The 21,895-nt window shown below is 38.0% G+C and overlaps 1 protein-coding gene across 3 annotated transcripts in view; it reads left to right on the forward strand.

Moving 5' to 3' along the window:
- The window catches only part of LOC124721840 (synaptoporin-like), a 107,100-nt gene that overhangs the window by 29,930 nt on the left and 55,275 nt on the right, over nt 1–21,895 (forward strand). For 2 of the 3 annotated variants that reach the window (XM_047246969.1, XM_047246970.1), the window contains one exon: nt 16,303–16,371. In XM_047246969.1, the coding sequence (XP_047102925.1) occupies nt 16,303–16,371 (69 nt within the window). Of the gene's footprint in view, nt 1–1,036; nt 1,073–16,302; nt 16,372–21,895 lie in introns of all 3 variants that reach the window. The other variant, XM_047246968.1, reaches the window with a different exon arrangement.

Genomic DNA, 21,895 nt, shown 5'->3' on the forward strand with positions numbered 1-21,895 from the left:
GTTGAAGAAAATCCTTTAATTATATGGGAATTGTGGGAAATGTCTTAAGTCTGCAATGATATTTTCTTCTTTTAAAAAAAAAGTAGTACAAAGAGGTACAGGTACCAGTATTAAATTAGAACTGCAGTATTGATTTGGTTGGTAGAAATTGCTTAGACAACCCACCATACAAATGTTGAGTTTGTTACTGTTTTGAGTTACTAACATTGCTAGTTGAACTGCTTTGTGAGCTGGTCAAAAATGGAGTATTTGTCAATTACCTGGTTATTCATAGTTCAGGCTGCCTAGTAAAGTCTTCTGTAGTGGGGAAATAAAAGGTATTTTGTTACTTAAAAGTAGCAGCTATCTTCAGAGTATCGCACATTGAGTTTTGCAGTTGAGTTAATTCCATACACTTGATATTTGGTTATTAGTATGTACAGTCAGATCATATCATTTATTGTTGATACCTAACCTGCTGTACAATAGTACTTCAGTTATAACAGGCTGCTCACATGTTCGGTTCTTATTTGTTGTGCATTAATGTGAATGAGTTTTGTTCCAGTCATTGTATTTTCAATGTTCTGTGTTGCAGTGTATCCCTATATCACAAAATGCATGAAATTGTTTTGCATCCTCAGTGTTGCATAGATATGCCACTGCCTTGTGTTCAGATTTTATATTAAGAGAATAAAGCAGAAAATTTTATTTATGAATATCATCTGCAGATAAGAGGCAGTGTGTCTTTAAATTGCCACTATAACCATGTGAAGCCCCTCACCCCCAACACACACACACACACACACACACACACACACACACACACACCAACTAATTTGTTTTCCCATGCATGCTGGTGGAACACCATTACTCTTCTTGGTAGACAACCTGTCTTTATTAATGTTTTAACTGTGGATAATGCCTCCAATAAAATTTACTTTTAGAAATTCTTAAGTGTGATTGTGTGAGTGTTTTCCTGTCCCTCATTTACTGAGGTACTTTTACAAACTTCACAAATGTTATCTTTGTATGAATTGCTGGAATTTTTTCATTCTAGCTTCCTGGAAATGTTAACTATGAAAATGACATCCAGGTAGGATGATAAACATTAACAGTAATTCTTAATTGTATGAGGCTGATACTTATTAAATTTAATGCTGCTAAATAAGCTTTTGATGATTGGTTCTGGTACTTGGCAGTTGTGAGAGATGGGGACTTATTGTTAAATTTCCTTTCTAAGTTTCATTACTGCATTGTTGGAGAAAGATAATTTCACTGATAGCTTGAGTAACACACACTTTAATTTCCAGTTTCTCTCTTATTCTTAGATAGCAGTGGCATGTAAAGAACTGCAGAAATTTGCATGTGTCAATGAGCTTGGTTACTGGAAGTTTTGAATTACACATGCATGAATGTGATGTTTATTTTTATGTGAATGTTGGCTATTTTGCTACTGTCCAGAAGAATAAGGAACTTATGTTTTTAGGTAGTGGCTGCTTTAAAAATTAACTCCAGTTAAATGACAAATAGATTTGTTAAATACAAACTTTCACTTTCTTTGACAAGAGTGATAAGTGAGAAAGGAACATGAAAGTCTCTGCGGGAAATGTAATACAGTTTCCTCTGAAGGGGAAAAATGCTTCACATTGGCTATGCAAGGTTTAATTTTAAACCAGAGCTGTCCTCAATCTGAAGTGTGGTATGAACCTCAGTTCTTTCCTAAGCATTGTCTTATTGCAGGTGTTTGTACCCCTGCCTCCCTCTGACCAGTGAGGGGACTGCATTAGATATTGGCTGTCATTGAAGGAAAACTAGTGTTCAGTATAATATATAATCCTTAACTACATTTAGTGCTGTAATTGAAGACTGTTTTTGAGAAACTAACCATTAAGATTTTGCTGATTATTGTAGTAACAGGAGTGGAGACATGTGTTTACAAACCGTAAATTGGTAAATTAACTTAAATTGCCATACCACAAAGAAATTTACAAAAATAAATTGTAATTCGTAACTACCTTCAGTTTTCTAGAGAAACAAATTGTGGAGCAAGTAAATTAAACTTCTTCCCATAAGGCTGTAAGGACTCTTATGGGCATGTGCATTGTGAGTTCAGGACCAGGATGCCAGGATATTCCAACATTTCTTCCTTTCTGTGCTACAATCTCTGTTGCTGACTCTCTGACTTAATGTCCCTCTGCAGAATTGGGCAATAGACAGTGACTCCTCTACATTGTTAAAGATGAGTTAGTGGAGAGCAACATCAGGTTAGCTTTCATTACAGTAGGACAACCTGTAAGAACCTCCGTGCTTGAGATAATTCGAAGAAGAAGAAGAAGAAGAAGAAGAAGAAGTTGTGCTTTCATTATGAATTTACCTCCACTTACTTCCAAATTTGATGGAAGTGTGTGCCATCTGAGGAACAACACCTAACATAGAGCAAACCCTCTCCACTGTGTGTGTGTGTGTGTGTGTGTGTGTGTGTGTGTGTGTGTGTGTAAAAAAAAAATAAAATAATAAAAAAAAATAAAGCAGCCCTTGTCTTAATGAATTATCACTAGTGAACAGTACTCAACATAACTGCCAAGCTGTCTTTCCGGGAGGGGGGTCATGATGTACCTTTATAGCTGTAGCCACCTGACAATGCAAGGATAGCACTGCTGATGCATGAATTGTAAACTCCCCATATTACCCAAGCAGTTTTGGGATGGTGTTTATGTGTAGCCTCCAATCACTTAGTGCCATCAGGACAGATGATCCAGAATAAAATGGATACAACTCTCACACAGTGGCTGCCACACTGAAATGGCAGTCTCAGCACATGCGAATAAAAGATTTAATGTGGAGAATTAATATCATGTGGCATTCCTGCCTGTATCGGCACCATGGGAAGAGATCTAGGTGAGGAGTGGAGTCAGCCAATTTACCCTGTACCTGGCGCGCTGGAGGAGCGATAGAGAACTATTTCTGGCTACGAAACCACTGTTCTTTCTCACACATACAAGGTAAGTTTGTTACAGTCACAGCTATAGAAAAGACAAAGAATGACTTAAGACAAGAAAACATCACTCAGATATGCTTCAACTTTGCAAGAAACCAGGTTACACACCAGCCTGTTATTTCTTGCAAATACTGATTTTGACTCTAGCTCATATTTCATCGGGCTCTGGTGTTAAAATGTGACAAGGAATTGCATGCTAATTTAGAGCAGTGAGGAGCTAACTTCGTCAGATCCAGTGGGGACAAAAATGTGATAAAGTACCAATATCTTTATCCTAACCTTTGAGGAACAGCCTAACAAAAATAATTAAGAAAATGATAAAGTGATGTGGTGTTAAATTCTGCATTCCTCCACCCATAGTGAGTTAAGTGCTCAAGGTTTGAGCATGTCCTCCAGATGTGGTACCTGTGGAAGTTTCATCCACAAAGGAATATCATACAAGCAACCCCCCTCCTTCCCCATGTGCCTGAAATGCATGGGACTTTTCCCCATTCATTGATCCGCTCTGCATTCAAAATAGATACAGGAGTCTAAATTGCTTTTATGCCACATCAGGGTGTTAGAAAGATATATGAGACTTGAATCAGTCAAGTAACAAACCTCGTGAGAATAGGAACAAAGCATAAACCAGATTAAACTGCTACAAAAACCTCCTGCACCGGGTTAGTCCCAGTTGTGGCACACATTTGATATTTATCAATGCCTGTAAGCAGCTAAAGGACTCATAATATCATTCAGCTCTCCTTATATCTTTAATTTTAAAAATCCAAAATATTCAGATTCACTCAATCTAATGATCAGACACCATTCTTGTAGTAGTCATGTTGGAATCTGTGACGCTGTTCTCTGAAAGTCACGAGCTGCTGATAACCTTACTGAATCATTTCCATTACATTCCACATATTCCATAATGACACTGCATGTATGTAAAAAAAAATTGTGATTTTGTAAAATAGATGTAAATTAAGAGCAGAGCCCTGTGGTGGTGGTGGTGGTGGTGGTGGTGGTGGTGGTGGTGGTGGTACCTGCTCATTGGTTTGTTGTCAGTAACTGAAATAGTGAATGTGTTTTTACATTGTGATCTGTCTATTCACAATTACCATCAAAGTTGATGGATGGTGAGCTCTGTCAACACATTGCTGCTGTGGTAGCTGACCCTTCGTGAGTGGAAATCCAATCTAGTAACACTCTTCATGCCCTTTTTCAGCAAGTTTATATTGATGTCGTTACACAAAATTACAACATCTTTGACTTGCCCTCTGTTCAGTCCATGGCTGTGACATATAGTGCCATATGATGCTAATATGGATTAGCAATATTGGGTTATTAGCTGCTGGCAAACAGTGACAATGTTCTGTGTTTTTCTTCAGCCCTTTGTATACGTACTTAACCATGGCCGAAGTACAGCGGAACCCATTCTGTGCATGTGCTTTTGTTGTGTATTTTTAAATATTTACTTCCCATATTATGCTTTAAGTGCTCAGTTTCATATTGTGTATGCTTTTAGCGCTGTAGTTTTAACAAACAATAGAAAGTTTCAACTATACATGCACATAATTAAGAAAGTTATGTTCTGTATATGAAACTCTTGTATTGAGTCCTCAAACAGTATGAACATATTGTGAGCAAACTTTTTCATTGAGTTGTTTGTAAGTGCACATGTTTAACAGAACATTTTGTCAAAGATAATGAATAGAATAGCAAATTGGTCTGTATTAAACATATACAACTTTCATTGGACTGCTAAGAAGTGCCTAGCTTGCATTCAAGAAATTAATACAAATATAGCTTGTGTATGCAATTAGAGAAATGATTACAGGTTCTGTAACAATTACCAATTGGGCATGGCAGTGGAACATTCTTGGGAATGGAGTTCTTGGTTAAACTTTTCCGGTCACGAGGAAGGTACAAACATTTATTTTAAACACAGAGCCTGAGGTGTTCTCAGTGTTTATGTGGTTGTTGATACAAAACACACGTTAGTAGGTAGCCTCAGGGGGACCTGCTGCATGTTGCTTGTATATCTAAGAAATTGGGGTCTGCAGTGTGTGAACAGTATATATCCCTAACCATTTGTGGGATCAACATGGTCCTTAGTTCAAACTAAAAATACTCCCAGTGATAAGGGGTTAAAAACAATCAAAGGAATGAGACCTCAGGTAGGTAGTTTTCCCAATTAAGCTGCTCTTAGAGATGGTAACACAACACGGGTGCACTCCCACAATTGCAAAGATTGTAGAGGGGGCGCAGATGGTAGAATGGGTGGTTGTTGACAACATCCATGTCACAGAGGTCAAATTCAAGAGGATGTCCACCTCCGATAACCACATAGCTCTTTGAAGTGGCCCAGCAAAATCAGTGTGCGCTCTCAGTGTGAGGAATGCAGTAGCTGGCCATTGCTGTTGCAACCTCTGGTGCTGTGAACAGGAATTCGTCCAGGGTTTGTTACAGGTGCCGATAGAGCACAAACGTTTTCCTGCTGACCCAATGCAAGGTGGGCCAATGGAAAAGTGGTATATAGGGCGTCTGCATTGGCAAGTTGGGTGGCCGGTGAAAGTTGTATTTTCTGGGAGCTTAGACTTAAGCCCAAAAATTAGTATTAAAGGTTGGCATACAATTAACAGGTAGAATTTGCTGGCAAAACAGGTGAAACTCCCTAGTACCATAAATTATTGCTAATGTATGCTTCACTATTTGGAAATAGTTCAGCTGCACTGCTGTTGGTATTTCGATGGCATAGGCAACTGGTCTTTCATACCTGCCAGACAGTTTGAGATAAAACCACTGCAGTCCCCATCCAAGACTCATCTGTCGCAATCCATCACAGGCCTAGTGTGTACATTATCAGGCATTGTGCTGTTTTGAGATAATCCTTAAGGGATTGAAAAGCTTTAGGAAGCCGACCACACAAATTTGTTGCCCTTTTTGTGCTGCTTGTTAAGCGGGTGCACCATTTGCAGTGCTTGGAGTATAAACTTTATGTGGTATGTGATTTTGTCAAGAAGAGATTGAGGTTAGTGGGTACTTGTAAATTTATTATTGCATTAAAGTGGTTGCATGTAGGGATGATAGTGTGTGCTTGATATTTAATGCTGGGACCAAAAAACTACACTTGCCAAGTTGACAATGTAAGCCATTTTGCAAGAGCTTTATGAAAAAGTATTAAACTTTCCTATGGTGTTCCACCTGTATTGTCCATTACAGTGATATTATCTAAATAGTTAATGCAGTGTAGAACACCATGAATAAAATGTACTAAGTATTTTTGGAATTAGCTGAGGTGGTAAACAATTTTGCTGGTACGAGCATAATGCTGTATTTAAGACTAGTTCAGAGTCTCTAATATAAGCTGTAGATAAACATCTTTTAAATCAATTTTTTAGTAATATTAGCCTCTGGCTGATTTAGTTAACAAATCCTTTGGGTGAGACATAGTATAGATCAGTGTTTGACTGACCAAGCATTGATAGTTGCTTTGAAATAATCGCAGATGTGTAGAAACCTGTTAAGTTTTTAACGACAACTATAGGTGTTGCCAGTTGTCTGGTTTAAACTGGCAAAACGATACCTTGTTCATGAAGCTGTGCAAGCTTGGCCTGGACAGTGCCTTAACAGCAAATGGTAGTTGGTAAGCATGACAGAATTGGGGTACCACTAAAGGTTTCATACATATGACCAATAAAATTATTTGCTGTACTTAGTGAGGGTTGAAAAGTTTCTTTGTATGTATTGCCAAGAGAGAAAGTAGATCAGATGATTGCACTCTGACACTAATTTACATGACCCGTTATTTTGAAAGCAAATTTTGTAAAGGCATCTGAGCTGAAACTGCTAACAGAATTAGGCATCATCACTACTAAGTATGTTAGTATGTTAGTGTGTGTAAAAGTTTTGGAGGGAGAGAGAGGCTCAGATACAGTATTCAGGTTCAGATGTGCAGAGATGAAAAGGCTTCCTCAGGATAGAGAAATGTGAAGAGCTGCTCAAACCAGTCTTCGGACTGAAGCTTAGTGGTATTGAACAGCATATTCAGATATGCAGTATAGCAAAACCAGGATCTTAGTACATGAAGGCCTTTGTAGGCTTAGAAGTGAAATGCGTTAAGATCATAATTAAGTGGGAAACAGATTGCCACTCTGGCTGATTAAAATGCAGAATATAATTTTAAAGACTACTAAACACAAAATAGTGTACCTTTCATAAGGTTTTAAATTTTTGTCTGAGATTTAAATGAAGATAAGAATCATGTTCATATAACTATGGGTCCTAATTAGGGAGAGTTCTCTCAGCTGCTCCCCAACTCTTCTGCACCAATTTTAAAGTCAGTGTCCCCTAACCATGTATAATATTTATGATGGAGAAGTTTACACTGTCCAAAAGGCACTTTGGGATTAAAAGTGACCTGGTAGGAAATTTCTCATGTGCTCACTTTGTGCCCTCCAGTATTAAAAATGTGACAGTAAGAACTATTGGGACCCAAGGAAAACAAGTTATTTCTGTTGGGTGATGGAGCATGTTGAAAGAAGGGGAAATGATAGTGGATGTACCAGCCGAACATGCATTTATATATAGCACAGAGTAATTTGATCCTTTCTCACTAAATGTTCTTAGCCAGCTGGCTGTCAGTACAGTAGAAAGAAAGTGATTAGAAGTGATGAACAAGCTGTGGCTAATGAAGCCCAGCTTTTGGCTAAGGTGCACAGTCTCTAACCACATACATAGACGTAAATGTCACTCATCACTCAGAATAGAATATTGGCCTATGATCCACACTACCTTTTTAGACTAGAGGACCCATCAGCATCCAGTCATGCAATATAATCCAAATTTTAACTAGATGCCTTTTGTTTGCTAATTTGCCAACATTTTAAATTGCTGACTATGCAATTAGTGGTGTCTGGTCTCCTACCTAAGCATTTTTGATGTATAAAACTGACTGGCTCAGTTTTCCTCCTTAAAATGACCAACCAGCTTTATTAAAGTACTATTTTATTTTTCATTTATTCTGAACTTTATTTAGCATGTTTGAACACACATTCAAAAATAGTTAACACTAAGATTTTAGATACTGATCATTTATCTAGTTCTGTGAACAACCAGGCATATAGGCTTGTTTGAATTTTAAAGAACAATAAAAAAATTGTGGCAGGCCAGACTTTCCAATCTCGTGGAGGTAGGCAATTTTCATCGATCATCTCTCAAACTTGTGGATGACTGGAACATGTCCTAATAGTTACTGAAGTATCAATGCAAGGAGTTGTTAAGGAAGGACCTTAGAAAGGTCGGCAGTAGCCCAGTTGAGATCCTAGTGACAAGAAAGCAACATGGCTACTGTTGATAGTTATTCTAATATCAGCCTATCAACAGTCACATGATACTGAAGAAGGCAATATAACACACATTTTGCAAAGAAGGTATGAAATAGGCATAGTTTGTTCTGCTGAAAAATGGTGGAATACTACACAGAGGCACAAAATTCTCAGACAGTTCTATGAATGGAGTTCTTTCTAACCCATTGCTTTCTTCAGTGCACAGTTGATGTTCTGACTATTCAATGAGGTTTTTTCCCCACCATACACATTGCTTTTACTTTATTTGTTCAGCAAATGAGGGGTGTACTTTAATTATTAAAGATTTGAGATTTCTCTCATATTTGTTTCCTAACTGTAGTCCTTAACACAATTATGGGATACAAAGAAAACCTTCCTCTGGACACTGGAAGTCTCGAAGTTCCTAATCGCAGGCTCTGGGGAATAGACAGTATGTCTCATCATATATTACAACACTTTTATGTAATCACAACTAGGTCATGGATAGAGTGTATGACTCAGTGAGACTTACTAATCCCAAGAGCATTAACACTATCTGCCATGTGGGAATTATTGGCAACAGATGCCCATACGCTCTGTTTAAAATTGTAAATTTTACAGCTGATACCTAATAGTTACGTGCAGCCTTTAAGGCATTATATCAGCTGAAAGGGATTCATGCTGTGAAATTCCTAATCTAATCTGATCAGATTCCTTCAGTGTCCTGTACACACTTAGTAAGTCCAGACAATCTGGAATTTCCTTTTCCATTTTTCTGTTGAAGTTAGTTAAATTTTTGATATCATTTGCATAATTTCTTTCAAAATTATGTGGAAGGAATGAGTTTACAAATGTTTGTGTGCCTGCATGTGACCATATCTGGGATACTAAGTAATATAGAGGATTAAATCAAATAAAAATGAACATACTAATCTTTGTAACTAATGTTAAAAGTGACACATATTTAACAACAAAGGAAAAACCTTTTTTTACTATAATTCATAATATACCAGAATTTATTCATCTATGGAATAGGAAGCCTGCAGAAAAAATGGTTTCAGATGGATTTAAAGCAAGCAAAGGTTTTTATGACCTCATATTGAATTCCTTTCTGAGCCAGTGACAACTTAAGTAATGGATACCAAAGGTCTTCCCCCCCCCCCCCCCCCCCCAATGTTGTAGCTGTTGACATAATTATTCTTCTGAATTTATGATGAATTATTTAACAAATTTAAATATATAGTGTGAAGGCAGTTTGTTTGAATGTGTAAGTTTTTTTCAAGATGCTTGTACTAGATGACTGGGTGACCACCACATAATATTTTTGCAGCTCACTTCTGCCCAATTGGTACATTGTTCCTAAGCGGTGAGTTACTGCAGAAAATAACAACAAGAGACATAGTGGAATTATATTTTGAAACTAGCAAAGTAATTGTGTGAAGAACAAAAGTTGCTGAACTTAGCTGCTTCACTATCTCTTGTTCATCTGTCTCTTCTCCCCTCCCCCACAGATATCACTGTTTAACGTGCTGTTAAACTTAAAACTTATCAAATATATCAGATATAAAAGTACTGGAATTTATTTACTTAGGCTAAAATGAATGTTTACATATCATTTTACAGACAGTGTGTAAATACCTATCACATATGTTGGTGAGTGTGACATGATGTTAATCATACTTTCTTTTTGCAGCCTATGCCTACACAATATGAAACAGCAATGGTAATGTTAATAACACAGTGCTCTTTGTAGAAGTGATTTGGTTATTGCATGGTCCATGCCATTTACTTAGTGCCACAAATATACAGGGTGTTTCAAAAATGACCGGTATATTTGAAACGGCAATAAAAACTAAACGAGCAGCAATAGAAATACACTGTTTGTTGCAATATGCTTGGGACAACAGTTCATTTTCAGGCGGACAAACTTTCGAAATTACAGTAGTTACAATTTTCAACAACAGATGGCGCTGCAAGTGATGTGAAAGATATAGAAGACAACGCAGTCTGTGGGTGCGCCATTCTGTACGTCGTCTTTCTGCTGTAAACGTGTGCTGTTCACAACGTGCAAGTGTGCTGTAGACAACATGGTTTATTCCTTAGAACAGAGGATTTTTCTGGTGTTGGAATTCCACCGCCTAGAACACAGTGTTGTTGCAACAAGACGAAGTTTTCAACGGAGGTTTAATGTAACCAAAGGACCGAAAAGCAATACAATAAAGGATCTGTTTGAAAAATTTCAACGGACTGGGAACATTACGGATGAACGTGCTGGAAAGGTAGGGCGACCGCGTACGGCAACCACAGAGGGCAACGCGCAGCTAGTGCAGCAGGTGATCCAACAGCGGCCTCGGGTTTCCGTTCGCCGTGTTGCAGCTGCGGTCCAAATGACGTCAACGTCCACGTATCGTCTCATGCGCCAGAGTTTACACCTCTATCCATACAAAATTCAAACGCGGCAACCCCTCAGCACCGCTACCATTGCTGCACGAGAGACATTCGCTAACGATATAGTGCACAGGATTGATGACGGCGATATGCATGTGGGCAGCATTTGGTTTACTGACGAAGCTTATTTTTACCTGGACGGCTTCGTCAATAAACAGAACTGGTGCATATGGGGAACCGAAAAGCCCCATGTTGCAGTCCCATCATCCCTGCATCCTCAAAAAGTACTGGTCTGGGCCGCCATTTCTTCCAAAGGAATCATTGGCCCATTTTTCAGATCCGAAACGATTACTGCATCACGCTATCTGGACATACTTCGTGAATTTGTGGCGGTACAAACTGCCTTAGACGACACTGCGAACACCTCGTGGTTTATGCAAGATGGTGCCCGGCCACATCGCATGGCCGACGTCTTTAATTTCCTGAATGAATATTTCGATGATCATGTGATTGCTTTGGGCTATCCGAAACATACAGGAGGTGGCGTGGATTGGCCTCCCTATTCGCCAGACGTGTACCCCTGTGACTTCTTTCTGTGGGGACACTTGAAAGACCAGGTGTACCGCCAGAATCCAGAAACAATTGAACAGCTGAAGCAGTACATCTCATCTGCATGTGAAGCCATTCTGCCAGACACGTTGTCAAAGGTTTCGGGTAATTTCATTCAGAGACTACGCCATATTATTGCTACGCATGGTGGATACGTGGAAAATATCGTACTATAGAGTTTCCCAGACTGCAGCGCCATCTGTTGTTGACAATTGTAACTACTGTAATTTCGAAAGTTTGTCTGCCTGAAAATGTACTGTTGTCCCAAGCATATTGCAACAAACGGTGTATTTTTATCGCTGCTCGTTTAGTTTTTATTACCGTTTCAAATATACCGGTCATTTTTGAAACACCCTGTATATACTATTATGGATTAAAGTATTGTTAGCAACTGCAGTTATGTTTGCAGAATACGTTATTCAGCTGTAATCTACCATCAAATCGCTCTTATAGATTTCAGTTCTTAGTATTCATGATCATCTCAGTATACTTAATATAGCATTTATATTTGTTTGTTTTGCAATGGTGAATGTTTCCCTTTGATGATACCTATGATTTGTTATATAATGACTGTTAAATCTTTGCTTTCAGCATGGACATAGTTTTACAATATTTTGTATGTATTCCAAGATCCAGTATATTACAGGAGAGGCAATTCATTCACCTTGTCATACTTAGAGCTACTACTGCTGCTAATAGCTTCATAAAGAGGAATGGGATTTTCTGTGTGTGGGTGGGTGGTCTCTCTCTAAATTTTTATGATCAATTAAATTTTTTTATGTGAACAGTGACACATGGTAGTGGGTAATAAATTCTGCATAACTTGGGTAGCTAAAACAGAACAGAACAGAACACAGTGCAGCTGTGGAAATGAATGTTATGAAGATGAAAAAATTGCCTCAAGAAAAACCTCTGTTTTATTGATTAGAATCCCCCTTACCTCATTCCCCCTCTCCCAACCTTCCTCCTCCTCCTCCTCCTCCTCCTCCTCACCACCTCACTTTCTTGTACTTCCTTATTGTGTTCTAATGTCATCAGCAAATACACTCTAAACTGGGTGATGCATACATAAAGCTTTGAATTCAGCTGTAGCAGGTGAAGATAAATGTTGTTGCATGGTAAATATAGGCTTTGTTATATTTGCAGATCATTATTTTTATAGATGTTGATCTAGTAAACAGTTAGTGATTAGGTTTAATTCTGCATGTACAGAGGATGATGTGACTTAGAGCTGTATTCTGTGCTTGACCTAGAGAATGAAATCAGGTGCATTACTGTAAACAAATGTTAGCTTTCACAATGGAGCTTACTGCTTCAAAGCTGAGAGAAATATCTGCCTTGTCTTTCACCTGAATGAATGTCGAGAAAAAGATATTAACTTGGTCTCTAAATACTTCAAAGAATTGAATGTAACTTTAGAGCAAAATATTAGTCACTATTCTCTTTAGCAATTTGTTTCTTAATCTGAAAGATAACTTACATTGATTTCCATTCTGTTTACAAGTACATAATGCTGACCAACTGATAAGGTTTCTAAATTCTCTATGGCTGTATTTGTTGAAGAGTTCTCAAAGTCCAATCTTTTTTGTATTGTTACTATTACATGTAAAATAGTTTGAATTGTTAATCACCTGATTGAGGCTTCGGGATCAATGGCTCTTATGTTTAAATGTTGTCATGTTCACTCATCTTGTACCATTTTGTTTCCTGTAGTGGATGGTAGGAGAGAACATGCAGATTTATTACAGGTCGTTACAGTGTCAAATTTGTTTCATCTTTTAATAAAGCTGCTGCAGAAATTACATTGACAAACACAAAAGAACATTATTTCTCTCTTGGTAAAAGATGCTTAGCCATAATGTAATTTTTCTCTTGGACATAAATTCATGTATTAAAAGGGTAATGTTTGCAGAATGTGTATGAAGTTCGTATAGAGCTTGTTGCTAGAATGGGATTGGGTAAAAGATGTTAATAGAATGCTCGGTTTACAAGTACCGTATTGGAAAAGGTAGGGAAACCTTAGGTAATGCACTACAGCAGCTACATGCAGTTTGCAGCACCATGGAATTCTAAAAACTGTAATGTTTTACAAATTCAGACATTATTCATCTGTTCTGATATCATGGTTGGAAACTCTTCAAGCATGCAGTATTCCCAACTTTCAGGATACTGGAGCTGCTGTTAAAAAAAAAAAAAAAAAGAAATAAAATAAACCAGTGAGATAACTGAAGTGCACATAGTCCATAAAATAACAAGGCTGTCATCTGTGCTAAGAAATTCTGGTGTCTATTTTTTGACTGCACATCTGTAGTCGCATTGTTTAGAGGAGTGTTGGATGAGCCCAGTGGTCCAGTTACATTTATCATGATACTTGAGTAGTAATATTACTATTATTTGGAGGTTAATAACTTCAGCAGACTTCATGAATGACCGTACTGCCAATTGCAAATTAGAGCTGTGGAGTGAATTTTGATTGCACAGCATGGTAGGACCTTACCTTCACCTATCGCCTATATGAAGAGTGAATAAGTTTGATTGTGCAATGTTCTTTCTTCCGCAATTTCAAAAGAAAAGGTAATAAATTACATCTTTGAAACTTTTTACTTGACACTCTTGACTGGACACAATTTGGGATGCAAGGTTGCTACTTTTGCTTCCTTTTATTTGTGAGATCTGCTGTAAAGATGGTATATGCAGGACTGAATTTTATATTTGTGGTCTACCGTTACGACTTCATCTTGTGCACTGGTCAATTTCAAACAATGTATTAAAGACTAAATATGTCATGTATCGGATGAAATATTGCAGCAAGCAGTGGGGAAATCAACTATGTATGAGAATAATGTAAAAATGAAGGGCAACATGAGGTACAGTATTTAATTTTTTTAATATTGATAATTGTGTAATTTATTCTTAAAAGGGAAAGTTGTAAGATTTTTGTGGCAGTGAAATATAAGTTGAATACCTTATACCTTGTTTTCAACATTTTCTATTTACCATATTGTATTAGAAATTGATCTTAGTATATCAGTTTCTCTCTTCATTAAATAAAAAAAGACAAATGAGAACATGATACTTGATAGGACACTAGTGCAAGGTTAAGATTTGAACTTTCATTGTTGTGTGTCAGCAATGTTTGTTCAAGTATATCCCCTTTACACATGTTAAATAATGGAATGAGTAAAATTAACAATTCATCATGTAGTCAAGTGGTTGACACACACACACACACACACACACACACACACACACACACACACACACACAAACACGAAAGATTCAAAATGTCACTAAGCTTCTGGACTTTGTCCTTTTGAGCTAACTAGTACACAAGAGACACACAAGGTGCACTGCTAGTACAATGTAGTTAGGCAGGATGTATGGCTGAGTGACTAAAACTATGGACTAGTTATCAGGAGATACAGGAAATCTCAAACTAACAAATATAATGTAACCTTTGGTTTCCTAAAGAATTTAAAGTGAATACTGAAATTGTTTGTGTAACAGCCTGTGGCTGCTTTCTTGCTCCTCTGGTCATGAAATACAGCAACATTTGTCTTTCTTATACATATAATTTATGACTATATTCTCTTATTGTCTTTTCAGAAGAGCAGAATTTCTTGTATTTTGATGAGGTAGTCACAAAATTGACTCGTGCTGTCCAACTTATCTATTAACAGATTGTGCACGTTTGTATATGGTCTCATTGTAAGTCATGGTTCTTACTGTTGCACTTGTAAATTTGCGAACAACCTGTTTATTATGGGGGGGTGCTCTTCTCCTGGCAATAGTAGGTGAAGGCGAGGAGAGAAAGGTGAGCATGAAGAGGATAAGAGGAGAGAAGGGTTGAAAATGGGGGAGAGGGAGAAATATGCATACTATTTTCTAGCAATAGTATGCGTGCGCATGCTCGCACATACTATTGCTAAGAAAAGAGCTAGTTCTCAAAAGCTAGTGGGAATGCTGTTTTGTTGTGGTTTTCCTTGCCTCACGCATCAATCTGCTGTAGATCAGCTGGTTGCCTTTCCTTAAACTTGTGTGTTCAGTAAATTAGTTGTACCAGTAAATCTTGTCTTCGAAAGAAAAGAAAGTGATTCAGAAATGCTTTACACATATATTAACATTAAAAATGGGAAAGGCCACTTACAAAGAACCTTACCTTCTGTGGACAGTGTTCTTACCAAATGAGCTGTCCAACACAGTTTTAAAGTGTTGGAAGCTTCAAATAGCATGTACTCTGCTGTAGAGTGGAAGATTCATTCTAAAAATAGAATGTAGTTAAGGTTTCTTTCTTTGTGATTCATAGTGGAGAAACAGATAAGGTATCTCTAATGAATAGTATCACAAAAACTGAACGTCGTGCAGTGGTGAGACACTGGACTTACATTTTGGACGATGATAGTTCAAATCCTGTTCTGATCACCTGAATTAAGGTTTTCTGTGATGTCTCAAAAGTTGTTAAGACGATTTCTGGGATGTTTCCTTTTATAGGCCACTTCTGATTACCTCCTGCAATCCTGGCGCATGCTCTCTAATGGCCTAATATATAACAAATGTGTGTGTTTATTAGTTTGATGTAATAATGATACTTATGAAAATTTCTTTTTCATCATGTGAGTTAAAATTCTACACAAACGGTGCATTGTGCATGTAAACCATTGCATAAGAAAATTTTTGTTATTTTGTGGTATATTAACTGACGATAGTAAAACCTGTTTGCAAGCAGCCGCCTGGACTAGGGGCCCCTGGAGTACCATATGAGGTATTTTTTCTTCTCCTTCTTTTGCTCCATAATTAGCAATTGTAGAACCATTTTTGTCACTATTTGTTCAGTCATAACATTGTTTGTAAGTTCTCAAACCTTCATTGTACAGTGACTGCACTATTATGGCATTAGCACCACATGCCTGTGATTGCTACATCTAATTGTTACGTAATCTTGTAATTTTATGTGATGACCATTTAAAGCATAACTAAAAAAAATCATAAATTTTATTGATGTTAAAATAATTGTTTTAGGGTGTGAAGACTGGCATGAACACAAGTGTGTTCAAGGAACCAAGAGGAGTTATGCGCATATTGCAGTTTGTAAGTATATTTAAGTAATTACCATAAACATTTTATTGATGAGACTGTGGCTCACAGTGATCACATAATTCAGTGTTAAACTCTTAATTAGATGTGGCATCATTCACATTATGCATGCAGTGTAGTGGCATGTTTATTTGTTTCACACTGTAATGTGATAAATTGCTTCCAGAGGGCTTGCCATCTGTTTCCCTCTTGATGATATACTCCATTAAGGTCTAGTTAAAGAGTGTAATTGACAAGACATTCTTGCTACCCACAATCAGTTTAGATCTGTGCAGTTACTGTGCCATATAGAGTTATTGTGTTTCTGTATAAACTTCGGGCTATACACTTGACCTCCTCCAAAGACAACCCATTCCTAGAGGTTTGGTGTGTAATAGGTTCCAACTTTAGGCCTGATCAAAATTCACTCTAAGACAAAAAATCTCACCACAAAGGAGTTATCCAAATAGGTCACAAATTGATATTCATACAAGAAAATGAAAATTGTAAATTTTGGCAGCCAATAGATGAATGTCTTAATGCTGCAGCACAATTTCACCATGCGGCTGGCAAGGATAGTAAAGAGGGAATATGTCGATACCAGGGCATAGTCTTCATTAGTTTCATTCCATGTACTCAGTTGGATATTAACTATGCCTCGCAGTCAGGTATGTGAACAGTATCTGCAGATGTCAGCATTTGAGAGGGGACAGGTTGTTGGGCTCAAAGAAGCCAGTTGGAGTAATAGGCGAATCGATAGACATTTAAGTAGAAGCGATGCCACTGTTCAACAGTGTGAGCAGAAATGGGTGAACCATGGCTGAACATGGCATCAAGAAGGAAGCAGTTCACCTAGAGATATGAATTATTATCAGAGATCTGATGTGCAAATGGTGCTTGTCACCACGAAGACCATTAATAGGCAGCTCACAGAAAGAGGGTGTGGGGGGGAGGGGGGACTGTTATGCTCAGGTGCCCTGTGCGCCGACAGTCATTGACCACTGTACATCAACAAGCCCATTTGCAGTGGAGTCTGACACATTTGGCCTAGAAGCTCATTGACTCTAGTGGAATTGTTGTCAGTGATGAATCCTGCTTCAAATTTCACCCCAGTGAGAAGTGAAGACTTGTCTAAAGACACCTCGAACAGCAGAGGGATACCACCTGACTGTCACCTGCCATATGGTCCAACAGCCAGGAGTGATGGCCTGGAGTGCAATTTCATTTCATAGCTGGACCCCTTTGACTGTCAACCACAGCATCATTACAGTGCAGTGGTACATCGACAATACGCTAAACACTATTTTGTTGTCCTTCATGGTAAGCCATTTTAGACTCACCTTTCAGCAAGGTAATGCCTGTCCACACATGGTGAGAGTTCCTACTGCTTGTCTTAGTGCTTGCCAATCCGTACCTTGGCCAGCAAGTTTGCCAGGGGAAGTCGTCGTACTAAAATGTGTGTTAAGTAAGACAATACTGATCATCAGTCAGACTCCTGGCAGGTGTTGTCTGAACCTTCTGCATGCAAATCCTGTAATTTGAAATTATTACAACTGTATGTGAACCAGAGGGTGAATATTTAACTAAATTGCCACATAAATCACGAGTTTGGCATTGCAGTTCCTCTGGCTCTGTCAGTTATGTTGTAAATAGATATCGGCAGTTGCTTGCTGCATTCAGATGAAGTTTGTTGCAGAGCTGTTCTTTTTTACGTAGTATTACACAAAACTAATGTGATGATATACAGTTATTTTTTTATACCCATCAAAAAAAGTAAGTAACAAAACAATTTGAGTTCTTGCTGTAATCTAAAGAAATCATGAACTGAGATCTAATGCTTAACTGTTTTTTTCCCACATATTTTGTAAATTACGAGGTCGTGGTAAGGTTAAGATCTAATAGCACAGCTTAAATTGCTGCGAATGAGTTGGTCATCATTAAAAGATCCCCACAGATATTTAGGTGTTTGTTCTGAATATGTTGAAATTTCTGGGGTTCTGGTTACTATGTGGATGTGAGAATGTGACACTATTTCGTTGTCTCTCGTATACAAACATCTCAGATGCCTGCCACACACACCTTGGCTATGCAGAACAAATAGCCCCCCCCCCCCCCCCCCCAGCCCACCCAGTTTCGTTCCCATCATACATCACAGGATCACAGCAAGTGTTAACAGTGCTGTGCGCTTCTGGCCCCTATATTGATTTTTAAATTCTCCTGCAGAAATGCATGCTACTGTTGAGTATTTGTCCAATTTTACAGTTATTTTGATTAAGGCTACAAAGATATTCAGGCAGCAGTTTAAACTTGATGTTCAGCACAGTTGGCAGCATGATGGAATTTGCTGTCTGCTCACCATTCCCTTACCCACATTCATCCTAATTTTCAGCCAAACTGATGTCACTGTTGCCCATCCAACCCTTCAGAATTCCTCAAAATAAATCTGCATGTGACTTCAATCACCAGAGCTTCATCTGTAAATGCAAGATGACCCCTATATGAATCTGCTGTCTGCTCACCATTCCCTTACCCACATTCATCCTAATTTTCAGCCAAACTGATGTCACTGTTGCCCATCCAACCCTTCAGAATTCCTCAAAATAAATCTGCATGTGACTTCAATCACCAGAGCTTCATCTGTAAATGCAAGATGACCCCTATATGAATCTGCTGTCTGCTCACCATTCCCTTACCCACATTCATCCTAATTTTCAGCCAAACTGATGTCACTGTTGCCCATCCAACCCTTCAGAATTCCTCAAAATAAATCTGCATGTGACTTCAATCACCAGAGCTTCATCTGTAAATGCAAGATGACCCCTATATGAATCTGCTGCACAATGTAAAAACCTTGGCCTCAGCAGTAATAGTTTAATATGAGATTGTAAGAGGATCCTGTAAGTTGGGAAAAACCTCATCTTGTAATTGGATAAATGTGGTATATACCAGCCATCCCAGTCCATCGATACTAATAAAATGTTCCCCCCTTTTTTTGTTTTAACTAAGAACTTAGAACTCTGTGTTAAACACCTATTGCTAGCAGTATTGTGTGTCAACCTGTTTCCCAAAGAAAATTTTCATTTGCCTTACAGGTTAGAGTATTGGAAGAGATCTAGGACATGGTCGTTGTTCTTTGCAATAACCACATTTGGTGAATTCTAAATTGTGTATGTTTTATTATTTACATGTTACTTGTCAGGTTAATGAAGTGAACCTAGAGTGTTCTTATGGGATAATACATGACTTATATCACAGACAAAATTTAAAATAGCATTAAGAGTACAATCATAAGTAATGAATTTTTATTGTGTTGCCACCCAGATGATAGCTCCATAAAAATTGTACTTGAGATATAAGTGTTGTGGGAACAATGACCGTTACTAATCTAATAAATTGTAGACTGCAGATATACTGCCAGTTTAAGGCAGTATTACAGGAACACAAGGAATTTGCTTCAAATGTAGTCTCATTAGATGAATTTAATTAACACTGGTGGACAACCATAGCAATTGAAGCATATCTTACCCTAAGTACAGTGGACTGCCACAGCAGTTGTACACAAGTTCATAAATCTTAAATCTCTATTGTACTTCACTGCTGTAAGTGTAGTGAGCATTATCACCTAAGTGTGATGGACATCAGTGTCAATTTGATGGTAGCACTACTAGCAGATACTAAACATGCACTAGCACTTAAAGATCAGCATATTGATTTTGATTATTTTGCAGATACCTTCAGATGCTCCATCTTCACAAATGACTGTGATGTATTATTCCAGTAACTGCAGTCTCCTTTTTTCCGTGTTAACATTCTTAATTTGTCAGTAAAGGAATGTAGAAAGCTCAACGTATATGATACAGGTGTTGTTGAAAAGTCATCCTGGAGAGTCATTATGTTAATCAGTTGTGACATTCAGAAGAAAATTAATCTTCAGAAATGTCATAAAATGAATGATACCTCTGATGTTTTTTCATGACATAGTTATACATTCTTGAAACTCTTTAAATTTGTTCACCTTAAGACTTTTTTGTGCGTGCAGCAATCTTGTCTCAAAACTGTTGCCCATGCAGATGATCCTTCAATAATTGAAATAGAAATCCATTGCAGTTGCATTGAGTCTGTGTGGAGCCTGTATGTCCACAGTCCACCCTTAAGTGGCCAGTTTTATGAATTGTCTTGTGTGCAGAAAGCAGTCTTCTTTCGTGGTGATGCAATATAATGTTCCTTGTTTTTAACTCTGACTTCACTGTTAATTAGATCTGTTGTGACTTTTGAAAGGTTGAACAGTTCTGTTCTTGGATGTTACAGTCACCATGTATAAATCTAACAAGGGAAAAATCCCCATTGCACCCTCCTCAGATTTAATGATAAGATGACCCAATGGATAGCATGTCAAAAATGGAACACAGATCAAATATGAAAACAAGAAGGAGGCGTACTGAACCATGAAGAAGAAGGAGAAAAAAAAAGGCAAAATAGGAAGAGTGAATGGTCAAAGCCTAACAACTGCAACATCGAGGGAAGTGGAAGAGCCGCTGTGTCATGGATAAGTGGTCACAGTATGGACTACAAAGTGGAAGAGCTGGGTTCAGAAATCCCTTGTGTCGTTGTTTTTCTTTTTGTGGTCGTGGCAGTCATCATACTATGCACTGGTTATAGAATATCAGTCAGGTGATTAGCATACCGCCGCAAGTAAATGTGATGAATAGTGAGAGCAGATGAGATACGACATAGACATCTCACAGAAATGGAAAACAACAAATAAAAGAGGGAACTATGTTACAACAAAGGAATTCAACAGTCAAAACTTCCAAAATGGAACGCAACTTCAAAAACGTTAAAAACAAATATTCTGACAGACAGAGAAATTGTATGATTGTGAAACTATTGCATTAATTTGTCACAGCTTATGTGACAAACTATTATGTTTCAATCATTTCCTTAGGAGTAATCACATTCACATTGATACAAACACCTAAATCGGGTGAGGAAGCATCTCTCTCAACTTTGATTATAGATCCCTTCCCTGTACCTCGCTATTGCAAACGGACATTACACCATGACACAGACACAAATGTGAATACATTGAACAGCTAAGAAAAAAAAAAAAGCACAGAAAAAATGTTGGCACGAGGAGGTTTGAATACAGCTCACCTCCTTTGCAATCCAACACCATGACCACTCTACCACGATGCCATCACTGCTCGAAAGTGCTAATGTTGCACTTTCTATACTTGGACTGTTTCTATTCTGCTTTTTTCCCAGTTCAATACACCTTCTTCCTGGTCTCATGCTTGATCTGTGTCCAGTTTTTGATGGGCTGTCCACTAGGCCCTCTTACCACTAAATCTGACAGGGGTGTGATGGGGAGTTTCCCTTGTAAGAAGCTGTGTGTAGTTAGTACTCGAATCCATTGTGTTGTCACCAGAGACTGCAGAGTTACTTCTGGAGCTCTAGAGGAATTAGGTCATTACATTGTGGCTGCCTTGAAACAAGAAGCAAAAATAGGCATAAGTAATATAGTTAAGGAGAAACATTT

This window comes from Schistocerca piceifrons, chromosome X, assembly GCF_021461385.2.
Source record: "Schistocerca piceifrons isolate TAMUIC-IGC-003096 chromosome X, iqSchPice1.1, whole genome shotgun sequence".
NCBI lineage: Eukaryota > Metazoa > Arthropoda > Insecta > Orthoptera > Acrididae > Schistocerca > Schistocerca piceifrons.